The sequence below is a fragment of the Oreochromis niloticus genome, linkage group LG23, assembly GCF_001858045.2.
Source record: "Oreochromis niloticus isolate F11D_XX linkage group LG23, O_niloticus_UMD_NMBU, whole genome shotgun sequence".
In the NCBI taxonomy this organism is placed as follows: Eukaryota; Metazoa; Chordata; class Actinopteri; order Cichliformes; family Cichlidae; genus Oreochromis; species Oreochromis niloticus.
Genome location: NC_031986.2, coordinates 37381251 through 37409234, shown reverse-complemented (window position 1 = coordinate 37409234; position 27984 = coordinate 37381251). Strand labels below are relative to the sequence as shown.

At 40.6% G+C, this 27984-nt stretch overlaps 1 protein-coding gene across 1 annotated transcript in view; it reads left to right on the top strand.

Annotated features, from left to right (window-relative positions):
- scfd2 (sec1 family domain containing 2) overlaps nucleotides 1–27984 on the top strand; it is a 105436-nt gene that overhangs the window by 37871 nt on the left and 39581 nt on the right. Inside the window, exon 5 of the mRNA XM_003439765.5 lies at nucleotides 13717–14014. Coding sequence (XP_003439813.1) covers nucleotides 13717–14014 — 298 coding nt within the window. The remainder of the gene's footprint in view (nucleotides 1–13716; nucleotides 14015–27984) is intronic.

The window sequence follows — 27984 nt, the reverse complement described above, 5'->3', positions numbered from 1 at the left end:
GATGTGTTGTGTCTAAAACCAGGTTTGGGGGGAAAAAAGGTGTTAGCCAGTATTAATGGTTTAAGCTTGCTTCAATACTTCTCCTGTTAGTGTTTTTAGCTGAGCCATGAGCTTAGAGCTCTGGGAATGTTTGCGCAGTAGAAATCCTGGCTGATTTTGTTAGTATTGTTCCATTTCAGACTGTGTTTTGAACCAGAGTCAGCAGACCAGGACTGTTTCGTTTTCACACACACACAGACACACACATATATTCATACATAAAGAGAAGTCAGCCATGCACTCATCACCCTGCCTGTCTCCATCCTGACCCCAACTTCTGTCTCCTCCAGCCCCTGTACTTGTTTGTGGCTATCAGTCTTTGCCACTTTTCATGAAATGTGGGTCAGGCTCAAATGAATTGCCAAAAAGAGATCCTGTTAAGCCCTCTGATACTGAGAGTGTTATAACAGATGGAATTCATGGAGGGTGATGGGTGTTAATGTGCAGACATGTAGTCTGCAAACAAATCGCTGTATGTCTGTGCTCGCGCTCTTGCCTGCATGTTATGTTGTGTATAGCTTCTCCTGTGACACTTCAGTTAACATAAGCATGGCACAAAATGCTTCTGTTGCTATAATTTGGTGTATGTTTGCATTAGTAAGACAAAGTTAAACTTGTATTAGTGGTGACATGCTAGTATGTGTGTGTGACAGAGGACTGTTGTGTGTGCACAGCAACCCGGACACAGGACTCACAGAAAAAGCTTTCTTTTTATGGTCCACTGCTCTGACATGCTGAGCACAGAGAGACAAGTTACTGTGTTTAAAAAAAACACAGTAACAAAAACGTCTCGCAAAGATGCAAGATGTGTTTGTCAGTAACGCTTTCAAATTTTGGAAGTTAGAAATAAACATTTTATCTCTTCTCAGCTTTTATTTTGAAAGTTCCTTTCATCACTAGCCCTCACTGTGGCTCCAGTTTCCTAACTCAATTTTCTCTTCTCCTTTATGTGTGAACCATGGCTTTCCAACAAAAAATGGATAGAAGAATCTGCCTGTAGCTCTTTATTATGCGGTCATTCAAATCTTTAATTGAAGTGTTTGTATGCACACACTGAAATTCAGGTCTTCTTTCACAATCTGATGATTTTTTTTAAATACTCAGACATCTAAAGTTAGCCTCAGCTCAGACAGTAAAATGGCCTGGTTAATCATAATTGACTGATAAAGAATTGGTCTGAGTCTCATCACCAAATAGGTCATCAGAGAGCATCATGGGATCTAGCTCACTCACTAATAGCATCTCTTAGAGGAGGTCTTTCTTCATTCACTTCCCATAATTCCAAACCTTTCCCTCTGTCTGTCCTTGGATCTATATTTATGCTTATTGTATATTCTTTCTGGATTGTTTTGTTTGTTGTTAAAGTGTTCCAGTACACATCAACATCCAGCCAGGTGTGTGTATGAGAGTGCTTTTACAGTGGGATGAAGGGAGATTAGTTGTTTTCCATTTCCCGTTGCAGTAATGAGTGTTCTATAAATGTTTAGGGAAGAGCTGCCACGCGTAGGCGTGTTTGTCTGTGTCTATCTGAGATATGCACAGGTTGGCTAGACAGTCCAGATTATGATGTAGACCTTATTTACACACACACAAAAAAAACCCCACACGCATCACTCACATTTCCTCGGCAAGCCTTGAAACCCACTGCTTTAAAACAGATGTGTGCATTACCATTTTTTTTTTCTCATTTTGAAGTCCTCTCTAGTAAATACAGTGTTGCCTCTGACCTCTGTGTTAACGTGAGGTCAGAAAAGAAGCCCTGCCTACTGCCAATATGTGGCTCACGATGTATTTCCTCAACACACACACACACACACACTCTCACACACACACACACACACTCACACATTAGCCCCGTCCATTGAGAGACTGAGAGCACACTAGCTGCTCCTCAGAGTAATGACTCACGTCATAGTACACCAGTACGTGATGCAGCTCTTAGTTTATTCATAATGAATTCCATGTTTTATTCAAATGTTACTACAAATTAACTGATGACAGAGTTCTGCAAAAGCTAGTGATGACATGCTGCTGAATTTAGAAGTTACTGCACGGACGGACTTAAGGTCAGATATGCAGGATTCACAGTCACACAGCTCTGACCCGCAGTATGCAGCATATTGTTTAAAAATATTCATTTCAACTGTCGCACATTTCCTGTCTTTTGAAGCCTTTTCCAGAATGGAGTTTTGGAGGGAGAGAAAACAGACAGACACAGTTCAGTCCATGCAGGGTGCGTTCATGGATGGGATTTGTCATGGTGCAGCAGTGCCCCCTAATGTTTGTGATTTTCCTCAAGCCCTGGATCTGAATCAAAGTGCAACATCTCTCAGAGGCAGCAACTTTATCCCTCCCTTATACAAACAGACTCATATTAACTTAAAAATGTATTTTTTTTAATCATAAATCAAGCTTAAACATATTGAAGGATCATGCTTAATTGATTAATTAATGATTTACAAATCTGAATTTTGCCTACTCTTTCCATATTAGTATAAGCCAAACTTTTATTTTGAAATAACCTCCTTTGTGCTGGTTAACTATACTCAAACCCCCAACTACTCTGCCCCCACCAACTATGCAACTTCTCATCCATGTGTGAGACAGACCCTGGATTCAGAGGGGCTGTTTTAATCTCTCATGTTTCTTTGATTTAAAAAAAAAAAAAAGAAAAGTAGATGCATGAAAAGAAAAGTGAATATGTATATTATGTCCGTTCTGAATGGATGCACGGAAAAGTGAAACTGAGCAACAGTAAAATGTCGAACACAGTTGTTTTGCTTTGAATCCCATCGGACGAATTGTGGCCGTTTCTTTCTGTTTCGTGTAGAAACCGTGTGTTTACCTCAGGATGTTTTCTCCCTGCTGGAGCCTCCTGAGTCAATTAGTAGTGGATGTAATGTACTATCCTTGGCAGTATTAGGGGGATGTTTGTGTGTTTCTGTGTGTATGTGTCTTTGTATGACTTGGTTTTCCTCAGTGTGAGAAAAGTGCGGGAGGTTTTACATGGCCCTGGGGTTTGTGGCTGCAATTCTCTCATCTGGAGAATTGCGCCATAATCTGTTGCAGCCCATGCAGCAAAAAAAAAGAAGCCTTGTTAATTTCCTTGTTTCCAAACATAAGGGAGGATACTACCTTAAAAGCTTGTGCGACTTCTGTCTTCCGTATTTTTCCACCACCGCAAACGAACTGCAGGTCTTAGCCTAAGTGAGATAAGCAGGCATGGTGTCGTGTGCCGGGCAGACAGAATCCAGCCACATTGACCAGCATGTGGCTGACTGGCGGTGACAGGGCGGAGTGCGGGGACTGTGTTTGTTTCTGTGATTGGGTCTCATGTCTCCTCTAAATTATAGTCCTCAAGCTCTGGGCCAAACCAACCTTTGACACACAGGGAGCGAAAGAGAAAAAGATAAAAGACAGAGAGTTGCATGGCGAGACAGACGATTAAAGGGGATAAAAGGTGAAAGAGACGAAAACTGATGTAAAAGCTACTGAAAGCTTTTACTTGTACAGACAGAGAGGCAGCTGACCATCCATCCCTCTCTGTGCAGATGTTCATTGATTTCTCCCCCAACAGTGTAGCGTGCGGTTCAGCAGCCGGGCTACTTGGCTGGGCAGAAGAAAATCGCACACATCTCACACACTGTGTGGTAATCCAGACCTCATTTAAAACAAAAGTTTTATGTGTCTGTCATCCAGCAAGCATTACAGGCAAGCTGCTGGATCTAGACTGGGGGGGGGGTCACCTTACAAATAAGAGCTTACTAAGCTCACTTTCTTTGCAGCGGCCTAAGAACTCAGTACATACAACTTGATGAAATGCATACGAATCCAAGAAATGTTAAGAAAACATTTGCACCAATTTGATATTGCAGGTGCAGCATTCAGGAAAAAATTTAAACAAATACAGGAATGAACTGTAATACAAAAAACAACTTGCAGTGTGTTGAGCAGCCAGGCAGCTGTACATTTATCCCATCAGGCAATCAATAAAGTACTCGTGTCTTTCTCCTTTACTCCTGTTTTATATTTATGTTCCCCTCAGTCAGAGACATGCATGAGTTGGCCCAATGATAGACAACGTGCATGTTTGCGATCAGGGTGTACGTTCCATAATCCACCCTGTACAGGTAGAGTTGCATGAAAGAAAATCTTGGTCTGCTTTCCCCTCAAACATTTTTGTTACATTACCAGGTCACCTGGATGATGATACGTCTAGAGAAGAGAGTGGTGACAATTGTAATCCTTAAAATTTCAGCCCTGGTGAATGTGGCAATACCTGTAGTTACTTGTGGTGGCAGGATATGTGGTGTAGTACCTGAGTACACAAAACGTTCATAAGGTGCTACTTTCAGTCAAAAATGAGTGTTAAAAAAAAAAAAAAAAAAAAAGTAAAGTTGGTTGCCATGCAGAAGAGGTAGAACCTGTTGTATGCAGCATTTATTCTGTTCTGTTGTCTGAGTCTTGACCAGAGAATCTCTTTGACAAATATATTTCCTTGTTATGATTGCTCCACAATTAGAGCTACTTGTTTTTCCATTTACATTTTGTACGTCAGAGTCATGACCAGTGTTGGGACTAACGCGTTATTAAGTAACGCGTTACAGTAACTACGTTATTATTGTGGTAACGAGCACGGTAACTAGTTATTATGCCAAAACCAGGAACGCGTTACTCGTTACTGGGATTTAGATAGGCTCGTTACTCGTTACTTCGTGTGGTGGATATCGCGGAGCTTCCACAGATTCAATAACATTAGCAAGTGGTGGAGGCCAGCAGGTGGATGAAGGAAAAGGGAGGCAAGAGGAGAGACCCGAAGCGGCCGCCGGTCCGCGTGTCAGGTGAACTGAACTTCAGGTAAGAAGTTATGACCTGCAGTCTATCGGAGTCAGATATAAACCAAGTTTAGGTGGAGTTTATTTTCGGTATGCTGACATTTTCGTACTGCGTGCTAGCTAGCATGACGGAGTTTCTATACAGCTGGGTGGGTGCTATGTTACTGATGTTGAACTTTATTTTGTTCATACGGTTAATTATTAGAGTTGCCAACCGTCCCATAAAAAACAGAATCGTCTGGTATTCAGAGAAAATATTACGCGTTTCGTACTGAGGTGAAAAGGAACACAGTTTGTCCCGGACTTCAGCTACAATGAAAAAGACACAAAGCTGAAGCTGCACAGCTGCCTCTTCTTCTCTCATTCTCTCCTGTTTCTACTTCAATCACGAAACTGATCAATGATCAGCTGATCGGCTTTTCTCTCTTGTTTGTTTATCGCCCACTTTGCGCCAGAAAGAGGAAACCAGCGGAGGTCGCGTTAAACAACAGCAGCACGTTTAAGCTTGATCAGCTGTTGTTAGAATTTATTTAATATTAATTTCTAGTATCAGCTGATGTTTGCTGGAGCCACAGCTGTAAAGCTGCTGGTCATGATATCGGTTTGGTTATCTGGTGAGAGGGAAACATGCAGATGAAACCAGGAGATGTCCTTACTGAATCATCAGAGCTGAACAGGTGATGGAGAAACAGGTTTACCTTTTAGGTGACATGAATGAGTTGAAGGGAAGTTATGAGCTGTTTCTGAGAGACAAATAACACCAGCATCCTTTTCTACGTAGCTGACAGCTGGTAACTGTGCAGGGGCGGATCTAGCAAAGTGTTGCCAGGGGGCCAGGTAGGGCATTAACAGGGAAAGGGGGGCACAAGGAAATACTTTTCTTTATTATTCTCATTTAAAATGTCTCGCTTTTAAAAAAATAATTATCTGAGTCTTACAACAAACAATTGATAGATTGATACATATATACCATCAGAACAGTGTACATCACTGTCACAACAGCGTTTATTTTCATTCAAAGGCTTTATGATTTTTCCTATAATGGTGGGCCGGTCTCTAGTCAAAATGCCCGGGACGATTGTTTTGTCCCAGTCCAGCTCTGTATGCAGCTCATCTGCAGTCTGGTGTTACCTACATCTTCCTATTCAGAAGGCAGAATTTCCAAGTTCTGAGTACAATCAAAAGCACCACGACTGCAGTTTTTGTGTTGGATGTAAAAAGCAGGCTAGAATCATGGCGGCGGTCAACGACGGTCCAGGCGTGGGATTTCTCTCGTGGAAATGTGCACATTATTTTTTCCTTTCTGTTGGTAGGTGGCACAGTGCACTTGTGGCAAGTAAGCAAGCTAGAAGACTGGCAATCTGGCTGGGTATCCAGTTACGGAAGCAACACATTAACAAGAGAATTCTGAGTAAAACCAAAGTTACTTTCCCTAGTAACTAGTTACTCTGAAAGTAACGAGTAACTTGAAGTAACTGAGTTACTTTTTTAGAGAAGTAACTAGTAATGTAACTAAGTTACTAATTTAAAGTAACTTACCCAACACTGGTCATGACTTACATCAAAGTACGCGAGCAGCAAAAGTAAGATGTATTTGTAATTTAGTACAGCTTCTGAACAGCTGAAACCTAACACTTTAGAAGGTAGGGAACCGCTCAGGCTTTCGGATGTTGTAGTTAGCACAATCCACATCTTTGGCCTGTCTCAACCTCTGAAAAATTAGCCAAACTGAATGATGTTTTGTGAAAACAAAAAATAGACAAAGACAAATAAACTGTGCAAATGTTTGCTGATAAAAATCTTATAGTATAAAGTGGCTTTAAATGTCTTGTATATAAATAGACACAATCGGACTTAATTTCTATGGCTAATTTATTGCTTGTTTCCTGATTAGGAAGACAAAAGGATGGGTTGAATAAATAAAATTCAAACTCATTTTGCAGAAAACTGAGTGATTTAAGTTGATCTTCCTCTGGTCAGTATATCTATGATCTTATGTGCACACTTGCTCTTCTTTGTGTTTAAAGTCCTGTTTCCGTTGTTCTGGCTAAAAATCTGATACAATGTCCACAACCTTTCACACAAGACAGAATAATGGCTGTTAAGAGATCCAGAGATAAACTATATTTTTCCATTCCTTCTTAACTTAAGGCAAATTTCCGCCTTTTAATAAACGGTAAACCCATTCTCGGATCCGTCATTGTCATCACAGCAGGTTACAATGACCAGGTGTCTCCGCTGAGATACTGCACACGTGCACTCGTGCCAGCAGGCTTAGATAAGGCATGCTCATTAACAGAATGTGAGTTTGCATTAATTTTTGGTGTTGTTTACATGTGCAGAATCCTTCCAGTCTCTCTAAGGGTAAAGACTTTGTTTGTCTTCCAGCTGTTCTATTACAAATCAATGGTAAGCTTGCATTACATAATTTAGAGGCAAACTTTAGTTGCTGTCTTCTTTCCCCGAGGATTTATGTGTTTTGTTTTTAGAAGTTTGCTTGTATCCCTTCCAGCTTTGCGTGTTATTTGTGAATGCAAATTGGTTGTGATTATATATTTGCAAATGAAGCACATGTGTGCTTTTCCAAAAGAATTCAAATTAGTTTTTTTTTTCCTGGTTCCTATGGTAATGATAAACTGTCTGAAAACCCTTTGAGGTGAGTTCTGGCCAGAGAGTCTTTGGTCGACTAGAACAACTGACCTATAGCCAACTTGGTTCATGCTCCCACAAGGACCCACACCTCCGACACCCACCCCTCCCCCTGCCCTCAGGCCCAGAAAAAGGTTCATTGTGCAGGCAGGGAGCAATGCAAGTGAGGCCTGGTTCTGGTTAGTGCACTGCACTGCATCTGAAACACTCACCTTCCTCCAGGGGCTGCATCTGGAGCTGGTTTCCTGTGCAGGCAGCACTAGGCTTGGGCGGAGTTTGGCCCGACTCTGTGATTGGACGAGATTGAGCCTTTATGGACTCCAGGATTGTTGGAGTTGCCAAACAGCAATCTGTCAATCACTGGCAGACATATTTAAACCAGAACATAAGCAAGAGCGACCTAATGATTGGTGCAAAGGTCTGAGCAAGATGCTGGTGATGTTTCAGCTTTCTACCAATAGCCCACTGGCAAACTTTGCATTAGCCAATGTCCTGAGTCCATTTGGAGAACAAAGACAGTTTCTATATTTTTATCCAAAGTCAGCTTTTCTTAGGGAAATACTATGTCATGATAAGAAACTAGAGTAATTTAAAGTAATGGCTTTCTCTGAGTAATTGCAAGCCCTAAAATTAGCTTTGTTTTGACAGAGTAATGCCATTGTTATTCTATAATTGTATATAATGGTCACATTAGAGCATGGCAGCAGAGGCCGTGGATTCAGTAATTGTCTTTAATAATAATAATAATAATAATGCTATTTTCCTGCTATTACGGTAGTAAGGCTGCCCCTAAATCTACACTCTTTCACAGACATGCGTGTCACAGATTTAGCCATCTTTCTGTCATTGGGTGTATATCTTGCAGAATTTCCTGGGAAGGTGCTGGGGTTTTTTCTAACTGAGTTTAGATAAGTACTGAGCTCTTATAACTCATATGCTGGATAATTGCACTTAAATTAAATACACCTTTGCATAAAATGAGCTTAGGTGGTCATTTTTAGAGCGTTAGATTGCTGATGCTGTGATTTGTAAACCAGTAAGAAGTACTTAAAAGCTGTATGAGATCCAGAACTTGGAGGTTGCACTGCTCACCATCTTATTGTTTCTTTTGTAAAGTCCTACTTTGCATTTTAATCTACCTTTGTGGTTAAATTATCTTCTGGAATAATCTGAGTGAAACACTTCTGTCTGACCCAAACTTCTACTGAAAGCGTGGTTTACTCCACTCCATCATGTTCACAGAGGTGTACAGTTCACCACCACATTTCCACTTATCCTGTGTGCCAGAGCTGTGAGTTGGCTATTGTTGAATTTAACTTGGAGAAGGTTTTACTCAGAGGTCCCACTCAGCTTCACTCAGCTCAGTCCCAATTCTGTACCAAGACTTCTATTTCCTGATCTGGCGCCATGGTATGCAGCTGACAGCAGCTTTTATAGAGCGCTTGAAAGGACTCAGTTGAAGTGCACACTTGTCTTGAATGTGAAAACACATGCACATAGCAGTACACAGTTTATACATATGGTTAGGGAAGGAATACTTGGTTGATTTGTACAAATTTGAAAAATGACGCGAGTGTAGACTGCACAAGTTTTGATATCTCGTAGTTGCTGTTCTGCTTATGTAGCAAAACATGTTTTGTCCCTGACTGTCTGTAGGTGATCTATGCCACTGTGTTAATTCCAATAAGATGCGTCAAAAGTCCATGATATTTAAAAATCAGAAGCTCATTGGATGAATACACAGCATGCATTTCATTTGACTTTCTAAATTATCATGTGTAATTCTTGTGAGCTAATAGAGATCCAAATACATCCTTTCATTTTCTACAGCAGGGGGCAGCAGTCTAAGTAAAAATGTCCGGCGCTCCCTACCTGCCTTCAGCACTTCTGTGGAAATACCAAGGTGTTCCCAAGCCAGTTAAAAGCTACAATCCTTCGAGCTACTTCCGGGTTGCACATGCCAGAAACACCTGTAACACCACCTCAACTGACCCATTTGATGCCCAGCGGGTTCACTTTGATTCACTCCTGAATGACTGAGGTCCTCGCCCTTTCTCTAAGGGAGAGCTCACATATGAGTATGAATGGTTGTCTCCCTCTCTCTCTCTCTCTCTCTGTTAGCCCAGACAGACTGGCGATCTGTCCTGGGTATACCCTGCCTCTTACTCCATGCCAGCTGGGATAGGCTCCCGCATCCGTCACCCACAACTCCAAATTGGATAAGCAGAAGAAAAAGGATGGGGTTTTCAATTTTTTTCACCCAAATACATCAATGTAAGAAACAAAACCCACACTGTGGCCAAAAAGTATGACGATCTGTCACAGTGGCCATTGCTCCATTTGAAAAGGCCACAAGCCATAAAGGTTGGTAACCACATGTTCATCCGTCTATCCATTTTTTTTCAGCTTTTCCATCTCATGGTGGCTCTGGTGTCTATCCCAACTGTCATGGGATGAGAGGCAGGATATACAAATAACTATATTTGCTCAATTTCACACCTATGGAAAATTCATAATCACCAGTTAACCTAACATTCATATCTTTGACATTCATGGACTGTGGGAAGAAGCCAGATGGGAGGACACGCAAACTCCAAACAGAAATAGCCACAAAGTCTATTTAAAATGAAGCGAGAGTGCAACATGGGAGCCATATATACATTTAAAAAACTAAATACTTTTCTGTGAACACAGAATCTTCTACACTTGTAGTACACTGTTTGAGTGAGGTAGTTTTTGTAGGGCCCCAGAAACACTCCAGAGCTCCCCTTTCAGCTTTCTCTGCAGTACCATATGCTGAAAGCTTCTGATGCCAAAGTTACATGGCAACAGGTACCTTTTCAAGCCAACTGTGGTCAAAATGAAAATGTAATTTGCTGACAGTGACACGCTTCTTTTCAAACCTAAAAGATCAGGTTGAGCGTCATGGTATAGACAGAAGTGTTAGAAATCAATATTTGTTCTAAAGTTAGAGAGGAGGGTGAAAGTGCTCAGCAGTTTGCATTTCAGCAAGAAAGCCATAATGTTCTTTGTCTGTCTTTCCTCACTGCCGTCCGCAAGCGAAACGAGCGAGGGAAAGATCCCAAGCATTGTTTGGCAGTTCAAATGAGAGCAGCTTGGAGAGGTATTTGATTTCACAATGTTTAAGAAGAAAAATGTGTGGTGGGATTGTGTTTGAACGGTCCCCAGGGCCGAGTGGTTGGCCGGGGTCTGATGCAGGAAGGGGGCCTCGTTGGAGTGAAGAGACTTAACAAGAGTGTTTCTGTGATACCTGCATGTTTAAAGGACGTGAATGATACTGATTAATTCACCTTCAACGGGGTCTTTTCTTGCCACTTTCATTCATATTAAGTTATTTATGATGCATGAAATCAAATACTTCACTGGCATCATCGTAGGTGACCTTATACTGACATAATTGTTTGGTGTGACAAGGGACAGTCAGTCAGCTCTGTGGCTTTGGCTTACCATCTCTGGGCTGTATTGCATCTTTGGCTCAGTGAGGAGATCTTCTGGGTCAGATACAGGATCCCCCCACTGGGCCCACCACAACATCGAGAGCTGCTCATTCTGAAGGCCTGTTTGTCTTGGTGAAAGAAACACAAATGTCTTTACAAAGGAATGTCTTGTCAAAATGAAATATATCCATGTGGGCATTTGTAGCTATAGCCAACACAAACATAATATCCTCTATTAACATTCAGCCCCCCTTTTATGCTATCATCTGAAGTTTAATTACTCATTTATTACCTTAGTATCTTTCTTAGCCCTTTTTCTACATTGCTTTTTTTGACTATTCCCTCTGTTGTGAGTCTTTCTTCTCTCTGTTTTCCTCTTTTTGGGCCTTCAGCCCTTTTTTTCCCATTTGAATTTCATGCTGTTCATCGGACAGATTAGATCCACACCCTTGTTTTATAGGTCTGTGAGCTCACCCTTGTTGTGAGAGTAGCCAGTGTTCTGTAAACGGTCCCGTGATCTGCAGCATGTTGGATCAGAATGCCATCCAACCATCGTGAGGCCCCGACTATTCAGACCTGCTCAGACAGGCTCACAAAAACAGGTCACTGCACCTAAACATTGCTCCAAATGTTGGCTTTGTGAGTGCGTGTCTTTGTATGTGTGCATTTGTGATAGAAAGAGAGGGGAAAAAATAGTTCGGTACCCGAGCAAATCCAACAAAAGAATAAAACAAAATTAAGCGTTACATCAGCCACCCAGAGTTGTAAAATTAGCAAATGGAACGATGAGCTCACTCACTCTGTCCCTGTGATTTTAAACACTTACAACGCAACACAGTATTTTTACGCTTATGTCAGTCATTAAGAATGTATACTTGTGGTTTAATTAAATAGTTTACCTCCCAATGCAATTTATTCTTCATTTTTGTTTATGTAAAATGTCCACTGGGAGTAGAAATGAGTAACTAGGACATCAGAACAATGGGGGCCTGTCAAAACAGTAACTTTTATATTTTGCTTCCAAGGTGCCAGACTTACTTGTAGTTTTATAATGGTTTTGAGCAAAAGTTCTTCAAGTTTTCTGAACGTCTTTCAAAGTTTTTCTTTTGACATTGGCAGCTTTTTCACTCTGTCTGAGAGAGGGAGAATCTTAAATTGTGTGCTCCAGCTACAGGGGGGTCATACTGTTCAGCCTCCCTAAAAGGTCTATGCCAAAGTACTGGAAAGGAGCGCTCATCTGTTAGTCGAATCTTAGATTCAGGAGGAACACGCTGGACCACCTCTTTATCCTCTCGAGGACATTCAAGTGTGTGGGTGGCTCGAGACTTTTGCACAGTATCTTATGTGGAAGTAATAAACTGAAACAAAAATAAAATTTAGACTTTATCCTGGAAATTTATTTCATTTTGATATTTTTCAGTTTAGTTAAAAGAGTAAGGAGGATTCAGTGCAGTTTATTACGACTTGGATGTCTTTGTGACGGTGACTGAATAACCAACATAAAGGGTCCTGAACTTGTTGAGTTTTGTCTCATATCCATATTAAAATGATAAAAATACTAAAAACAAATTTTAGTAAAAATCACTTAAAAATCTGCAGTAAATAAACAACAAAATCCAAAGGTAAGACAGCCTGTAAATATTATACGATATTATATTATATTAAAGTGATTACTTCCCATTGTACCATTGAAAAAATTACCCTTAAAACAATACTGTCAAACATATAGTCAGTGTGATCTGTACTTTATTATAAACAATATTCTCCTTGAAGAACAAATTTCTATTATTCTCTAAATAAAATACATTTCCAAGATGATGTGCTCTACAATGTTCAATGTGTGTAATTTATATAGATATATTGATTATATTGTCCATATTAGCAAGTTTCTTATCAAAGGGCAGACTTTTCTATGCCAATAAATAATATGAAATTTAGCGTTGACTAAAGGATTCTAATGTAACTGTTGAACTGTATGTTACCTTTCATATCTTAAACTTTTTTGTAAATCTCCTGTTTACATAAATGCTCATTAGAAAAGAAAACGTAAGAACCAGCACATCTTGCAGTAATCACGATTACAGATTAGCGTGGGTGTTGTAGTGCTAACTCAGCTACCCTGCATATGACCCTTGCCTTGAAGGCAACAGCTATGCTCTTGCTAAAGCTTGTTAGCTTTATAGTTGCCAGTCAGATATACATTGAATTTAGTTGAGTTGAGTTTAGTATTTACTCTTTGTGTAATGTTTAAATTTGATTATTATACTTTTTCAAAGCACTCTATATATCCTATGATTAGCCATTTTATGTTCACCAAGTGACACATTAAAATTTCTTTGTTTCATTTAAAACAAAGAAAACAAACTATTTTTGAAAAGTGTAAAGTAATTGTTCAGTGTTTGGAAGTCATTTATTCTGGAAATATAAGCCTCTACTTTAGAGTTAAACAGCATTTAAAGAAGTCTTGGATTTTCAGCTAAATTAAACTAACAGGTTAAATGTGGTGGCTTCATATATGGCATGCAAACTTGAGATTGGTATTGATATTTTAATTTCACTTCCAGCAAGAAAATATGTTTTCCAAACATGTCCAATGATTCCTATGACAAACATCCTTAATAAGCCGGTGGTCATTTCTTGGTATGGTCATTAAAAATAATAAAACCAGCAAGGTTCAAAAAACTGCATTCCACTGACTAAGCACTTTTTTAATGTGTTTGTGTGCCGTGTAACAGGCTCTCGGAGACGCCGACTTCCCTGCTGTGCTGAGACAGCTGCTGCCTTTGATGAAGCCCCGTGGAGGCAAGGACACCTCGGTGTCAGGGTTGAGGCTCAGGGAGGACGAGTTAGGTCCCGATGAGCTGATCCTCCTGCTGGTCTATCTCTACTCCCTGGCTGATGAGATCCAGCCTGCAGATCATGATACAGAGGAGGAGGAGGAGCTGGAGAAGCTGGAGAGGGACCTGATAGGAGCGCTCACCCTAGTCATCAGTCGAGAAACAGAACTCAGCTCATTGCTTCAGAAACTGACTGGTGAGAGAAAGTTATTGCCATCACGGTTGTTCAGTTTTGCAGACGCGCTGTAGGAAAATGAGAGCAAATGGTTTGTTTATTGCTGCCCCAGTTCTTGGAATAGGGGTAATTTTATCATTGTCCTGACACTTCATCCTTTTCTCGTGTCACACACTGTAGTCCACACACACACCTACACGCATTTTCTAGTCAGCTGGCCAAGCGGCTGTGGGAACTTTGTATATTTGGATAAGTGTGAGAGAGAAATTGCTTCTACCTTTAACCCCTACAGCTTCCCTTTCCACAATATTAAGATTTACCTGTAATGTGTGCATCTATGGGAGTCCTCATTTTAGATGAGTCCGTGAGAGTATATTGATTTCTGAGTGTCTCTGTACTTTACCAGACATTTCACTGGTTTAGCTGAGCATGTAACCATGTGGCAGAGAAGATCAAGGCCAGCTCATAAGATGAATTAACCGTCTACCTCCACACCACAGCCGACCGTACCTCCCAGAGTAATGGCGTCTTTAACCTTGAGCCTCTCCTCCCCTACCACATAGTTCATAATTAGCGCTGCTTTTAGTTTTGGCTGTACCTTAGCACACGCCCTGAAATATTACACTGGGATTGGGATTTTCATCTTATATGGTACATGGGGTCATATGGTGTACATATAGGGTTGGTAAATCTATGTAAAGCAGTAATAAAGATTAGTGACACATCTCTCGTATTTTTACTCTTTCTCTCTCTCTCTTTCCCTTCTTATACTCGGTCTCTCTCTCTTCCTGTTCTACTTGGCCAATGCAGTTTAGAGGCGAGGGGCCTCTTGGCAGGCACAGGCTGTGAGATGTGGCTCATGTTAAAAACCTGACTCTCTGTTATAAACACTTCATTGCAAATTAGCCTGTCATGGTGTGCCAGGTGTGCTTTAGACAGAAAAAAAACAATGTGTGTATGCGCGCACATTGCGCACGTCTCGCCCATTCAGTGTAATTTGGCAGTCTGTGCACTCTTTTCACTTTGAGTCTGTGTTTGTGTGTGTGCATGCGCGAATGTCTGCGAGAAAGGTTTTATGGCAGTCGATGAAGTGCTTGGCTGGGGTAACATGAGTCGGGAGGTCGTCTCTTTCAGCATCCAGAGCAAAACATTGATTGTGACATTCTCCCCAATTAAAGGACTCAAATGAAAACCAGACATTCAAAGAAACCTGGTCGCCATGAGAACAATGTTTTTACAAATTCTTTTATTTTGTTCCCCTTGGCTACAGTACACAGCCAGAGCTTAGCTAACACGATGCAGATACACAGAAACACACAGTGCATGCACAAACATAGTGCAGAAACACAAGAATAATATACACAAGCCAGAATGCCAGTATAAGGGAGTAAGAAATAAGGACAAATAAGTTTGTGATAGTAAGCAGCAACACACCCTAACCCTTCTAACTGCCTCCTTCTGGGAACTTAATTAAAGAGCATCTTCAGGAAATGGTGTTCCTCGTGTGGAATTGTTTTCTGTTCGATGTTTGCTGCCAGCCCCCGTGGACTTTAGTTTTCATGAAACTCCTGTTAACTTTTAAATATATTCAGACAGCATGTGTGTGGCAAGGGTTAGTAAAGCACCGTTTGAGGAATGCTTCTGTTAGGATAAGGTGGATGTTTGGCGTTTTTTTTAAACCAACATTAATGCTAATGGGGGTGGTAAAAACTTTCCCCCCATGACTTGAGTGATTTCGACTCACAAATTTGCATCAGGGATAAATATCTAGTCTTGTAGAGAGTGCTAACATTTGAAGAAAGGGAGGGCTCGAGAGTCCACGGTGGGGTAAACAAGCTTCCAGGGGCGGGGCAGCCAGAGGCGGTTCTACAGTAGCATATATATGTGTACCTTGACAAAACTCAGCGTCTTTCAAACAAAAGGGAATTCTAAGCTTGTAGTTAAATCTTCTCATATTAGTCAGCATACATTATCATTTGCCACACTCATTTATTTAGTCCTTGGATAAATACTGAATGATTTTATAGATAAACTGTCAATGATAAATTTGACATGTTTATATGTTCCATCTGATTCTGCAAGGTGAGGTTTCATTCTCGACATGAAAAAGCATAAACATACTTTTTTTTTCCTATTTCTGGATATGAAATACGTTTTTTTTTTTTCCACTGATTTTTTAAAAACTAGAACACGCTAGCTGTGAAAAAGCTCTTTCATCGGTTTTATTTAGCTTCATATGTTTGAGAATGATGCACTCCAAAAAAGGTGGTTTATCTTATTGTCGTCATCTAAGCAGATAAAGCTAGCTGGCCATAGGCAAGTAACCAGAACCATAATGCTGAAAACGACAGTACTTGTTCTTTATGAGTACCAAAATTCTTCGTGAACTGACAGCGCTAGTGCTAGGCAGTACTGCTACGTTAGCTCCCACCCCCACACTCATTGATTAGAAAGACAGTAAGAGTTAGATGACCATTTCAACTTGTGAGATCAGCTGTTTTCCATTGGCTAAAATGTTTAATAATGTTATGTAAATGCTTAAGCTAAATTATACCATAATAGTAATGTTTGAATGCTATTCAGGAACCACCCTAACATTTCAGTCCTGTCAACAAAATATAATCTTTTTTTTTTTTTTTTTTTAAATGTTAGTGACACAGTAAGGTGAGGTCATGAGTTAAACAAAACTTTAAGGCCAGCAATCAAACGAACTAGCAATGGGAGTCAAGACTACAGTTTACTGACATGTTACTAAAATGTTTGTCAACACATTTTAGGGGTTCTTGCATAACTAGAGTCAGGAATGTCCTTTAGCAGCCAGCTCTGAGTTATAATTGATGCACAGTGAGCAAATTACTTTATTTGTGGACATCGTTTAGTGGGTGCCATATAAAATGAACAGAATGTCTTCAGTAAGTCTTAAAAGTACTGACAATAAACTCATTGTGGGAAGTGCTTAATGTGGTTATAGAGCAAAGAAGCCTTATGTATAATCAGTTTTCTTGATTGCGGAATTGTCCATTAGAAAGAATGCAGGTTACCTTATTGGCTTCATTTGTCAGACCCAAAATGTATTTATGCTCACAGTTATATTTTAATAATGAGCACTGCAGCTGCAACAGTTGACCAAGAAGCCCATTAAGGTGTCACAAATTCACAAATCTCTTTCAACCAAAAATTAAAGAAATTAATTTCACTAATTTAATTATTTTAATTGTGATACCCCATCAAAAATCCCAGGAAATTATTACCAACAATGTGTAATAATTTTTCACTTTTCCATTTAGTCTGTGACACTGAGACCCAAGTTCATATGTCCCAACCCTTTAAAAAAAATTGGTTATGAAAATAATTTCATTTTGCCAGCGTTGTCTTTAGTAAAATTACTCAAATTGGAGTAAATACTATAATTTTGAGGGGCTATTTTAAGCAAAAGATTTGGCACACTACTAAGTATTTATGGCAGCTGGGCCATTAACATGGGGCTGGCTCAAAATAAACTGCAGTGTTAATGTTTGTGGTAGTGAGAGAACATGTTGGCCAGTGCAAGGGGATGATTTAAAGCCCTTAAAGACCTTTTAATAGATATAAATTAATATTTAATAGCTAGAATATCACCAGTAATTTCTTGTAGCAGCACTTCTTTAAGTTGTAAATTTGGATTTGTGCAAACCGTGATGCTTTGTTTTGATTTTTAGCATGTGTCTATATACTGTAGACATATTGCAGTGTGTGTGCAGCATGTATTGTTGTATTAGGGTATGGATTTGATTAAAGAGCTGAACAGTATTCATCCAAGAAAATTGTTCCACTTATTCCAGACTGGGAAATGAGCTCTTAAACCAAATGCTCCGCAGCCAACACCACATCTGGAACGATCTGGATTGGTTGTAGGCAACGCAGCACACAGAGAGCAAATGATGGGATTGGAGAAGCAGCCCAGTTTGTCTAGAATGTGATTGGCTGCTGGCAGACTGTAGTGTATATGGATGTGGTGTGTGTGATGTGTGTAGGTTGTAAATAGCTCTGAGCATTTACTGTTAATCCCTCATTCAGTTGTGGCAAAAACTACATTTATGGTGGTAAGAGAGCAAAAAATTTGCATTCCTTTGTGCTTTATGGATTTGTTTCCTGTCAGCCCTGGTAAATTTTGGTTTTCTTTGGTTCCGAATCAAACCTACTCCCTCTGTTTTTCCCTGTTTTCTCTCAGCATTGGGGTGCAGAAGACAAAAAAAGAAATCAGGCCGATTCAAATGTTCTTAATTCCCTTTTCTATGACATCTAGCTGGCTACGGATGATGGATCATAGTTTGTCTATACTTATGTCAGTGTGTGGGTGTACAGGGCGGGCAGTCCGCAATTTGTGCTGATGCTTATGATTTACTCCCTGCGATGACAGAAGAAGGAAAGAAAGTCACAGTATTCTAGGGAACTTCTAGGGAAAATCTTAACTGAAATGGTTTCACGACATGTTCTCCTCTCTCACTCTGTTTCTCAGTCGCACATTTTGTTTGTTATTCATCCTGTCAGTGGGGTGTGCACAGGGTAAGGAAGAGGGGAGCAGTCGGAGACTCGGACCTCCCCAATGCTGCTGTTTGGGTTGGCACAGCAGCATGGGCCAGTCAAGGGACATGAAAGGGATCTCACATAACTCTGGCCACCAACACGCTCTGCCTAGTTTTTAAACTTTACTTCTCTTTGTTTTTATATTTCCTTTTTCCATTTCTCCCCCTTTTCTGCCTCCTTACATCTCTCCTTTCTCTCTTCTCCTCCCTTAAGCACCTAGCTGGTTGCAGGGGGGAAGTGGAGCATAAGTTAGTCTAATGATTACGCCTGATTAAATATATTCCCCCTGTTGCGCTATGTTTATGAAATTAGTCCCAATTATTTTTAATTGGTGGTCTCTCTTTACTTCCGCTACTGTTATACAAACACACATGCATACATATATGAGGTGAAAACTGTACGCCCCAGGGTGAACAAAGCAGCCTGTGGCGTTGTTCTCTCTAGTTCACTTCATCAGATAAGCTCAAGATTTGGAGTTCAGGCTTTAATTAGCAAAAGCTCATCAGAGTCCTCACTGCCGGGCCAGGCAGGCCTGGTTAGCAGGCTGGGCCACACACAGAGCTTGATGAGCCCCAGAGTCTAGCACCCAAGAAATCTGTTCCCAAGTCAACACTGTGGTTGCTTCTCAGCACTGCCTCCAGATACTATACCTTTTCTTATTTCCTGCTAGCTACGTGATATACCTGCCCTTTGACAGGGCTAAAGGGAAAATGTGTAGATGCTTTGTGGAGAAATCAGCCCAGAGCTTCTGTCTGTCTTCGCTTCAGTTTCTCGTAACATTTTCTTGGCATGTCGTCCATTGAATTGAAAAGATATGTTGTGTTTCAAATAACAACGTATTGATGACATAAAGTCTAGGAAGCTGAAAGTGATTATACTTGTTAATGGGAAAAAGAAGAAATCTTTTAAAAGTAGACCTTTTCATGGATTTTCATAGAATTTTTTTGTGGTATGTTTAAAGCTTCTACATTCATGCAACTTTCATTCAGGGTTAATCAACTGCTTCCCTGTTCATATAAACTATTTATTACTTTGATTTTCTTTTCTTGTATTGTTTGGTCTCTATGTTCAAAACTAGTAAACCTTTTCAAAGCTATTAAGTATTGAATCCTGTTTTTGGTGTTTCACTTGCCACTGCTGTCTATGGATGGATGGATGGATCCACATTTAGTTGCATATTGCTGCATATTATACTTTTTGTTATTATTATACTTATACTCAAAAGTCCACTATTTCAATCACATTAGAAGACTCAATAAAAAAGTCCATTGGGAGGAGGCATATTTGCATAACAGTTTTAAGACTTTTTTCTGAGACTGTTAAGTGTACTGACTGCATGAATTGTAAATGATACCTGTGATCTGATCACTCGGCAGCAAATCATTTTAGTCAGCAGTAGCTGCTGTTTGTTGGGTGGATTTCACAGAACTGGCCCAGTGTGGAGTTTACACCTCTGTTTGCTTTATGGAGTGTGTTAGCGCTCGTCGGAGAATCCCTCTGCTTCTTATTTATGACAGGAAATGCACATCATAAAAGGCTTGTAAGCACTTATATCTCTGCTGGGAATTAGGCTTGATGAAAAAGGAGACTATCGAGATCCCACACAGACTTGCAAATACATACACACATGCTTGCTAAACAAAGCAAAGGAAGAAATGCATACCAGAGACTCATAGAGGCTGGCTCCTGAGGGACTCTAAATGAGACCGCGGCCCATGGCCTCTGCGCACGCGTCAGTGCAGGCGTGGGTTGCGCTTTGACCTCTGGACAGCGAGCCGGCTGAGGAGGCTGATCGAAACCTGCATGCCTCTCTGCACAAACACATCTTCGGGTCGGTACTTACACACATAGGTTTCTGCTTTACAGCCTGCAGAAGAATTTAAATAAGGCTTCGGAGGATGTTTTTGTTTGAGTCTGCGGAGGTCTCCGTGTGATTTTTCTGCAGTTTCATGGTCATGGCTCAAAAAGTATTCATGAATAAGTGTAGACGTGTAGTTCACGATGCCTGCATGTGAGTCACCAGTTTTTCACCAGACCCACTCGGTTTTACAGTATATCTGCGTTTTATCTGTTGGTGCGGAAGAACTTGTTTACATTTAGAATTCCAGTCAGCAGTGAAAGATGACCTCTCCTAATGTACCCGCTTTCCTCCCTAAACTGTCCCCTTTCCTCCCTTCCGCAACCATCCTAAGTAACTTTTTGAATCAGCGGAGTCTAACTTTCACCTCATTCACGTCACTGAATGTTCAAGTAACCGAATAGCCACACTGAGTACTGATAAAGTAAAAGAAGGTGATCTTGATTATCGAGGTCTAGACTGAAAGACCACAGCTTTCCACTGCTTTTGCCTCATTTGACCTCAAACAACAGGAACAGAATGACAGTGTTTGCAGCAGTGTCCTGTACAAGCAGTGGAATTATTCTCAGCAGTCCTGGAAGTGAAACGGTTTCATTCACTTTTGCTCAGTTCGGAGTTCTCCTGGGTGGAGGACTCAGCCTCGATACCAGATGGAAGCTCTCCTGGCGCTGAACTGGCCGGGTTATTTCCTGTCAGGCCTGGTGTTAATCAAGCGCTGAGCCAACAGGAACGCCCCCACCACCTCCTCCTTTTCTTTTTTACAGCCCCTCTCCTCTTACACCCCCTCATCGTACAGAGAGACTTAGAAATACACTTTTTTTTTTCTCTCCTCCCCCATTTTTCCTCTTTAGTTTCTGTTCTTTTGTCTTCCATGGTATGCCCCAGCTTTGTTTAGTTTATGACATACTACAATCTGGGTGTATTTAGTTGGTATTCAATCATGGTCCATGTTATCAAAGTGTCCCTACTGAGAACTGCAGGTCCAGCCAATAGATAGAAGGAGATAGTAAGGAATGAGTAAAAAGGAGTCTTTCTTTACTTGCCATCTGGTGTCTGGTCATTTTCTGTTGTGTCTGTTGGTGTCTTCAGGAGTGTGATGGACACAGTCACAGATAGGCTTATCTCCTTGCTCCACCTACTCAGCTGACCTCTCGACTGAGCAGACACAGGCCTTAGAAATGAGAGGGGGCCTCAGTTTTAGGGAACATTTGAACTCCATCCCTCCTTATATTCCTGCTATGTTTTTCTCAATTGCTTAATGGTCTACGTGCCTTGTCTTGTGACACATTGGCTAAGATGTGGTTATTTTTCATGTAAATTATTTAACAGTACATGTGCTGAGAGCCTAGATACATGGTTCTCATGTGTGGCTCACATATCGTAGTTTTGATTCAAGATAAACACATAATCCAGGAGGAGACAATTCAGTTAAGCTAAATATGAAAAACAGTTTAATTGTCAAATTTGCTAGACACGTAATAATCCATTAATTTTTCCTTATCATTGGGATAGAATAGACTGCTATTTATACTTTTATACCCTCAAGGATCACTCAAAGCAATTTATTTTTTCATATAGCATTTTTTCCACACACTTAAGCACTATAGATACCTCACCTACAGCCAATTTAGAGGTGTCAGTTAACTTAAATTGTATGCTTTTAAACTTTAGGAGAAAGCTGTATTATCAGATAAGTGATTTAGTTCTCATGACCAGTTCAGACTCGTAGTTAAAAACACAAGAGCCAGCAAGTTGCTAGGAAACCAAGCAATTGGTGGCACTAACAAATTCAAGCACCATTTGAAATCGAGAGTGTTTATTTGGACACTTGCTTCATGTTCACACTTCATTTCAATACGTACTTAATGTTTTAAAACAAATCTGAAAATGTGGAGGGTTCCAGTTGTTTGCCTTTGGTAGATGAGTGTCCCTGTTGTGGGACAGAGTCTGATAAAGTATATGGCGTTGGGGGAAGATATCTTATGTCTTTTAAATCCTATTGTCAGTAGAGCTTTATTCCATCATCACATCTTATGTCTGCCTCTCCATCATTCGATCTAATCTTCTCTTAGTTCAGTCTGCTTCTTGGTCCCCTCTTACTGATTCTTATTCTGTTTTGCTTGCAGACATTTAAACATACACACACACACTGGACTTGTCTTAACTTCTCTGTTGCCGACAGCCTTTTGGCATCTGCGCTGTGTCTGTGAGCCCAGCGCTATCACATCCGACTCTCTGTCCAGGTAAACGTCTCATTCTGACTGGCAGAGATGGAAGGAGGAATGAACTGGTTCTTTTAGCATTTTCTGTGTAGTCTCTTCACAAAGCGAGTAGCATTTTGGCAGAGAGCACTGCCACTGCCATTAATCATGGTCATCCACGTCGTGTAGGCGTATAGACAGCGATAAGGACCTTCTGCAGCCAGTATTGCTGCAGTAAGGCCAGTATAAACTCAGCGCCCCCCCAGAATAAACACATTAGAACACACACATATACACACACACCTTCTTTATAACTGTCGCACTCTTGAGTTAAAGCCAAGACAGCCCACCTACTCCTATTTTACACTATTCCTGTAATACAGCTCTTTCTCATCCCTGACCCAGAACACACAAACTACTGCTTCCACTTTGAAAGAACTCACTATTTCTGACTGTGCTTTAATTTTCCTCGCCATACAGTAGCAAAAGCAAATTCTAAGAAAATCCTCTGAAAGGGGTGTAGTATTTCCAGGAAGGGATATAGAGTATGGTTTTAATTTTCTCCTTTTCCTGTTTTCTTCTCCACACCTCCTCCCTCTTTAGACTTTCTCCTTGCATTGCTGCTGGAAGCGTACACAATTTTTAGTAGCATCTCTCCAGGGTTTCACAGTTGTATGCAACCTCTCCTCTCCAATGAAACACCCATTCATGTAGCTACACGTGTTGACAAAGTAATATTAATGCAGCATGTTGGTGTATTAAACAGACTCAGAATTACGACTGAAATAAAGCACAATCGCGAAAGAATTCTTTTCAGATAGTCTTAAAATGAGAATATATGTGTGTTAAGTGTGTGAAGTACTGTTAGACCAGTAGTTGCCACTACTGCCCGTCCCATTTCTGCCTCAAAGCACAAATACTTTAATTGTTATTGCAACATACAACAAAAATGAACTGCTAATTCACTGAATCTGCATTTAGATTCAGCTCTATGCCCTGGACAAGTTCTTAAAAATAACTTCTGTCAAAAGGAACCCCAGTTTGTTCACTTTGTTGCCAGATGGTACAAATTATGAGAGCATGACTTATCAAAGGTTCTAACTAACAGAGAGGAAGATAAGAAACTTTTTTGTGTGATGCAACCCAAAACTAACTACCAGTGCAGTTAATCAACAATCTTACTCATTAAAGAGTATGCAGAAGCTCCCTGTGTGTGACTATGAGTGGACCTGGGATGTCTGCATTACTCAGATCAAGTGTGTAATCTGTTGGGACAAGGTGGTTAATGCTAACATGGTTCCAAGCAAGCTCAATAGACACTTGGAAACCAAACATTCCCCCTCAAAGAAACCACAAAAGAGGTCATGATCTCAACAAGAGGCAGTAAGACTGTTTTTTGGACTGTGTGAAAGTGTCTGATAAGGCAGCAGAGATCAGTGCTGTAGTGGAGCTTATTACAGAGACAAAGAAAACCTCAGACGGCCGCAAATGAGCTGTTTAAAGTGCCTTTGGCTTACAATACAGTCAAACAAACGGATTATGTGTCAGATCACATAGAAGTGGTTTTGTGCAGATATGCATATAAGTGTGCCTTGAAATTTTGGCTTTTCCTTAGGTGTGCCTTGGGCACAAAATGTTTGAGAGACTCTGTCATAGACACACTAATGTGGATTTAATAGCATTGCATTGGCAGGTCTCTTTACCCGCGTAGGCACTTGGACACATACACAAACTTTCAGGTGGGAGCAGCCAGCCTCTGCTAGGCCTCTGCATCGCTGCAGTAGTCAAGTGGTTCAACACACACAACACCCACTTCACTCTCTCACTTGAACTTGACTGTGATGCTGTTACTCTTAGTTCATCCGTGACAGCTCTATGTTGCAGCATGGAAGTACAGATTAGCTGAGGTTTTTTTGGTTTTTCTCTTTTGAGTGTTTCTGCAGGACTGGTTCATATAAAACTGGCGCACTGAGTTGTTTAGGTTTTGCTGACTCAATTTTATAAGAGGTATAATACATGTCTTCAGCAGAAGTAAGACTGACAGCCCTCAGACGCGGGTAAAAATGCATGCACGGTATACGATTAAAAGTAAAAATGAACCTTAAAATAATGGAAAATGACAGGCATATAAGAAGACTACATATTTGTGCACTTTTTTGTGAAGATGAAGCATTGCAACATTTCCTTAAAACAAGGGTGGCGTCAACATATCGAGGTCAGTAATAATAAGTGCTATGTCTGCTAGCGGTCACTGTAGCGCTCGTCCACCCTATAATCCACTTTGATGTGGACCTAAAACCCAGCAGGATGTGATGTTTATGTAGGATGCCTGCCTGTATGGGTAAGTATACATGTGATTCCCTTTGGTTTGTGGGTATCGTTGTAAGTGCTCATATGATGTCGAGCTCCAGGGACTGAAAAGGGAAGCGAAGCCGCGATTAGGAGGATCTGACATTTGCAAGAGAAACTTCCTGTGATACGAGGTTTCCTCTGTGTCTGTGGGACTCACCTCCTTATCTCGCCCCCCCCGCTCTCTATCTGGCATTGACTACTCTCTTGAAATTCATTCCTTTCTTGCTCACTGTTGCTCAACCATGTTTCCTGTTAAAGCCTCATATTTTATTTATAAATGAAGTTCAATTTACATCATTTACCATTTTTTTTAAAAACCCATTTTTTTCACTTAACCTTAGTTGTATTTAGATTTGTTTCAGCCAGCCAGTGATAATGAGTGCAAAGAAATATAGTATGTGTAACTCACAACATGCTGTTTAAAAAAGCAGCACTAACAACAACCTAGAATACATAAATATGAATAAAAAAAGAAGATGGGGAGGATGATAGGGAGGAAGTTGGACAGTATACAAGTTGCATGTTTTCCCATAAAAAGAAAAAAAACTGTAATCGATTCAAATTTGGCCCAGTCTTCTTTAGGGTCAAATGCACCTCTTCACCATTTCAACTGCTCCTGCTAAGTTTGGATCGCCTTACAAAAGTCCCATTCTGATCTTTTGCAGAATCTCATTTGAGATTTCACCAAACTTGCTCACAAAGCAAACATTAACTTCTGTGTGAAGCTGACCCAACTTTCATGTCAAGGATCATCACTTGTTCCAGACATGACTCAGAAACAGAACAGCACTTTTCAGTGGTTGGGCCTGCAGTGGAGGCACATAAGGTGAGGAGCCGGACAAGGAGCATACAGAGGATAGTCACCCCAAACGACCTGGGCTGTGGTGAATGTGGTGTTTATGGCCACACCGGCAGATTTGCAGCTATTTATGTTTCCTGGATGCAAGCTTTGGGTGTCTTCAGCATCACTAAGGCTACGTTCACACTGCAGGTCTTAATGCTCAATTCTGATTTTTTTTTTTTTTAATCAAATTCGATTTTTTTTTTTGTCTGGTTGTTCACACTACGAATAAAATGTGACAGCAAACGCGCTCTAGTGTGAACGGTTCATGGCCTTCAAACCAGCCCGCATGCGCAAAAGACAACGTCACACACAACGCGCTCTGTTGCTCTGTTTACGGAAGTAAAAATGGCGGCTACAGAGATAGTAGTTTCTGCACAGTCATAACCAACAGAATTTTGGCAAATTAATTAGAGAAAGAAGGACACTGAGAAAACAAAGAGCCCTTGCTTTAACAATGGCCTTGTTTGGAGCAGTGGCTGCTACCTCCGTACAGAGGTATATATGGACATGGAGTCCTTTGTCTTCTCCAGCGCTGATAATTGGCGTCTGTCGCATTAAATCCGTCTTTTACGGATTTAATGCGACATGACCATTCAAACAGCAGTCGCTTTCTAAAACATCAGATATGTATCGGATTCAGTACCACATACGAAAGTGACCTAGATCGGATTTGAAAATATCGGATTTGTGCTGTTCAAACTGTCATACCATGATCGGATATGGGTCGCATAGGGTCAGAAAAGTCGGATTTGATGCGCTTTCGCCTGCAGTGTGAACATAGCCATAGTTGCTGCAGATTTGTCAGCTGCACATTAATGATTCAAGGCTCCTTTCCACCAAACCAAAAGATTCCCTATTGGATTGAGATCTGGTGGCTGTGGGGGCCATATGAGTACAGTGAACTCATTGTTATGTTCAAGAAATTAGTTTGAGATAATTTAAGATTTGTTAACCATCAAAAGAGGGGTAGACTTCGGTCATAACGGGATAATGGGGTCGTCAACAATACTCTGTTAAACTGTGGCATTTAAACAATGATCAAGTTGTACTATGGGGCCCAATCTCTGCCAAGAAAACATCCCCCAAACCATTACCCCACCACCAGCAGCCTAAACCATTGAAACAAGGCAGACCAAATTCAGACCCAATTTTGACCAAATCTTCTCAATGTTCAGATCAGGCATCATTTTCCAGTCATCTGTTTCCCAACCTTGGTCGGCCTGTGTGAATTAAAGTGTCAGTTTCCTGTTTTTAGCTGACAAGAATGCGACCCGATGTAATCTTCTGCTGCTGTAGCCCATCTGCTTCAAGGTTGACGTGTTGTGCATGTCATGTGATGGTCTTCTGCATACCTCGGTTACAATGAGTGATGATGTTGCCTTCCTGTCAACTTAAAGCAGTCTGGCGATTCTCCTCTGACCTCTGGCATCAACAAGGCATTTTCCCCAGCGAGTGGTTGCTTACTGGGTATTTTTTCTCTGTAAACCCTGTAGGTGGGATAATCTCAGGAGGTAAGCAAGGAGTAGTAGATCTGAACTACTCAGAACAGCTCATCTAGCACCAACAACAATGCCACATTCAAAGTCAATGGGAAATCACCTTCACTTCCCATTCTAACGCGTTAGAAGTTTAGTAATCTGATTTCTCACCTGTGCTGACTTTAATTTGGAAGTGTTAATATTATTAAGCACTAGTAATGAAATCTGTTGTCCTTTTTGGTGTGTGCAATTAACAAATGACTTAGTCTCACTTTTAGCCTTTTGTAAATTCTTTGAATCTCTATCGCGAAAAAGTGTTGGCATCGCTTTACATCATCCCCACAGCTCTGCAGTCATAACAACAGTCTTTGTCCTGTTTCGTGCATTTAATAAACTCAGTTACACAACAAACTGCTGTTCTCTAGGAGAAATCTTGCTGCAGAAATGAGATTCCTGTAATCCGTTAGCCCAGAAAATGACTTTCTTTTATCCGTATTGTTCATGTTGCAGAAAGCTGATTAATGCTTTTAAATGCTTTAAATGTCCCCATTACTTTGAAACTTCTTTTTTTTTTTTCTCATTTGAACTACATGCAACATTACCAGTGTGTTATCTGTATTTTTTACAAGGACATGTTCCTTGTTTTGGTTTTCTTTTGGCTACCTGGCATTAAAAAGTAGAACTGAAATTGA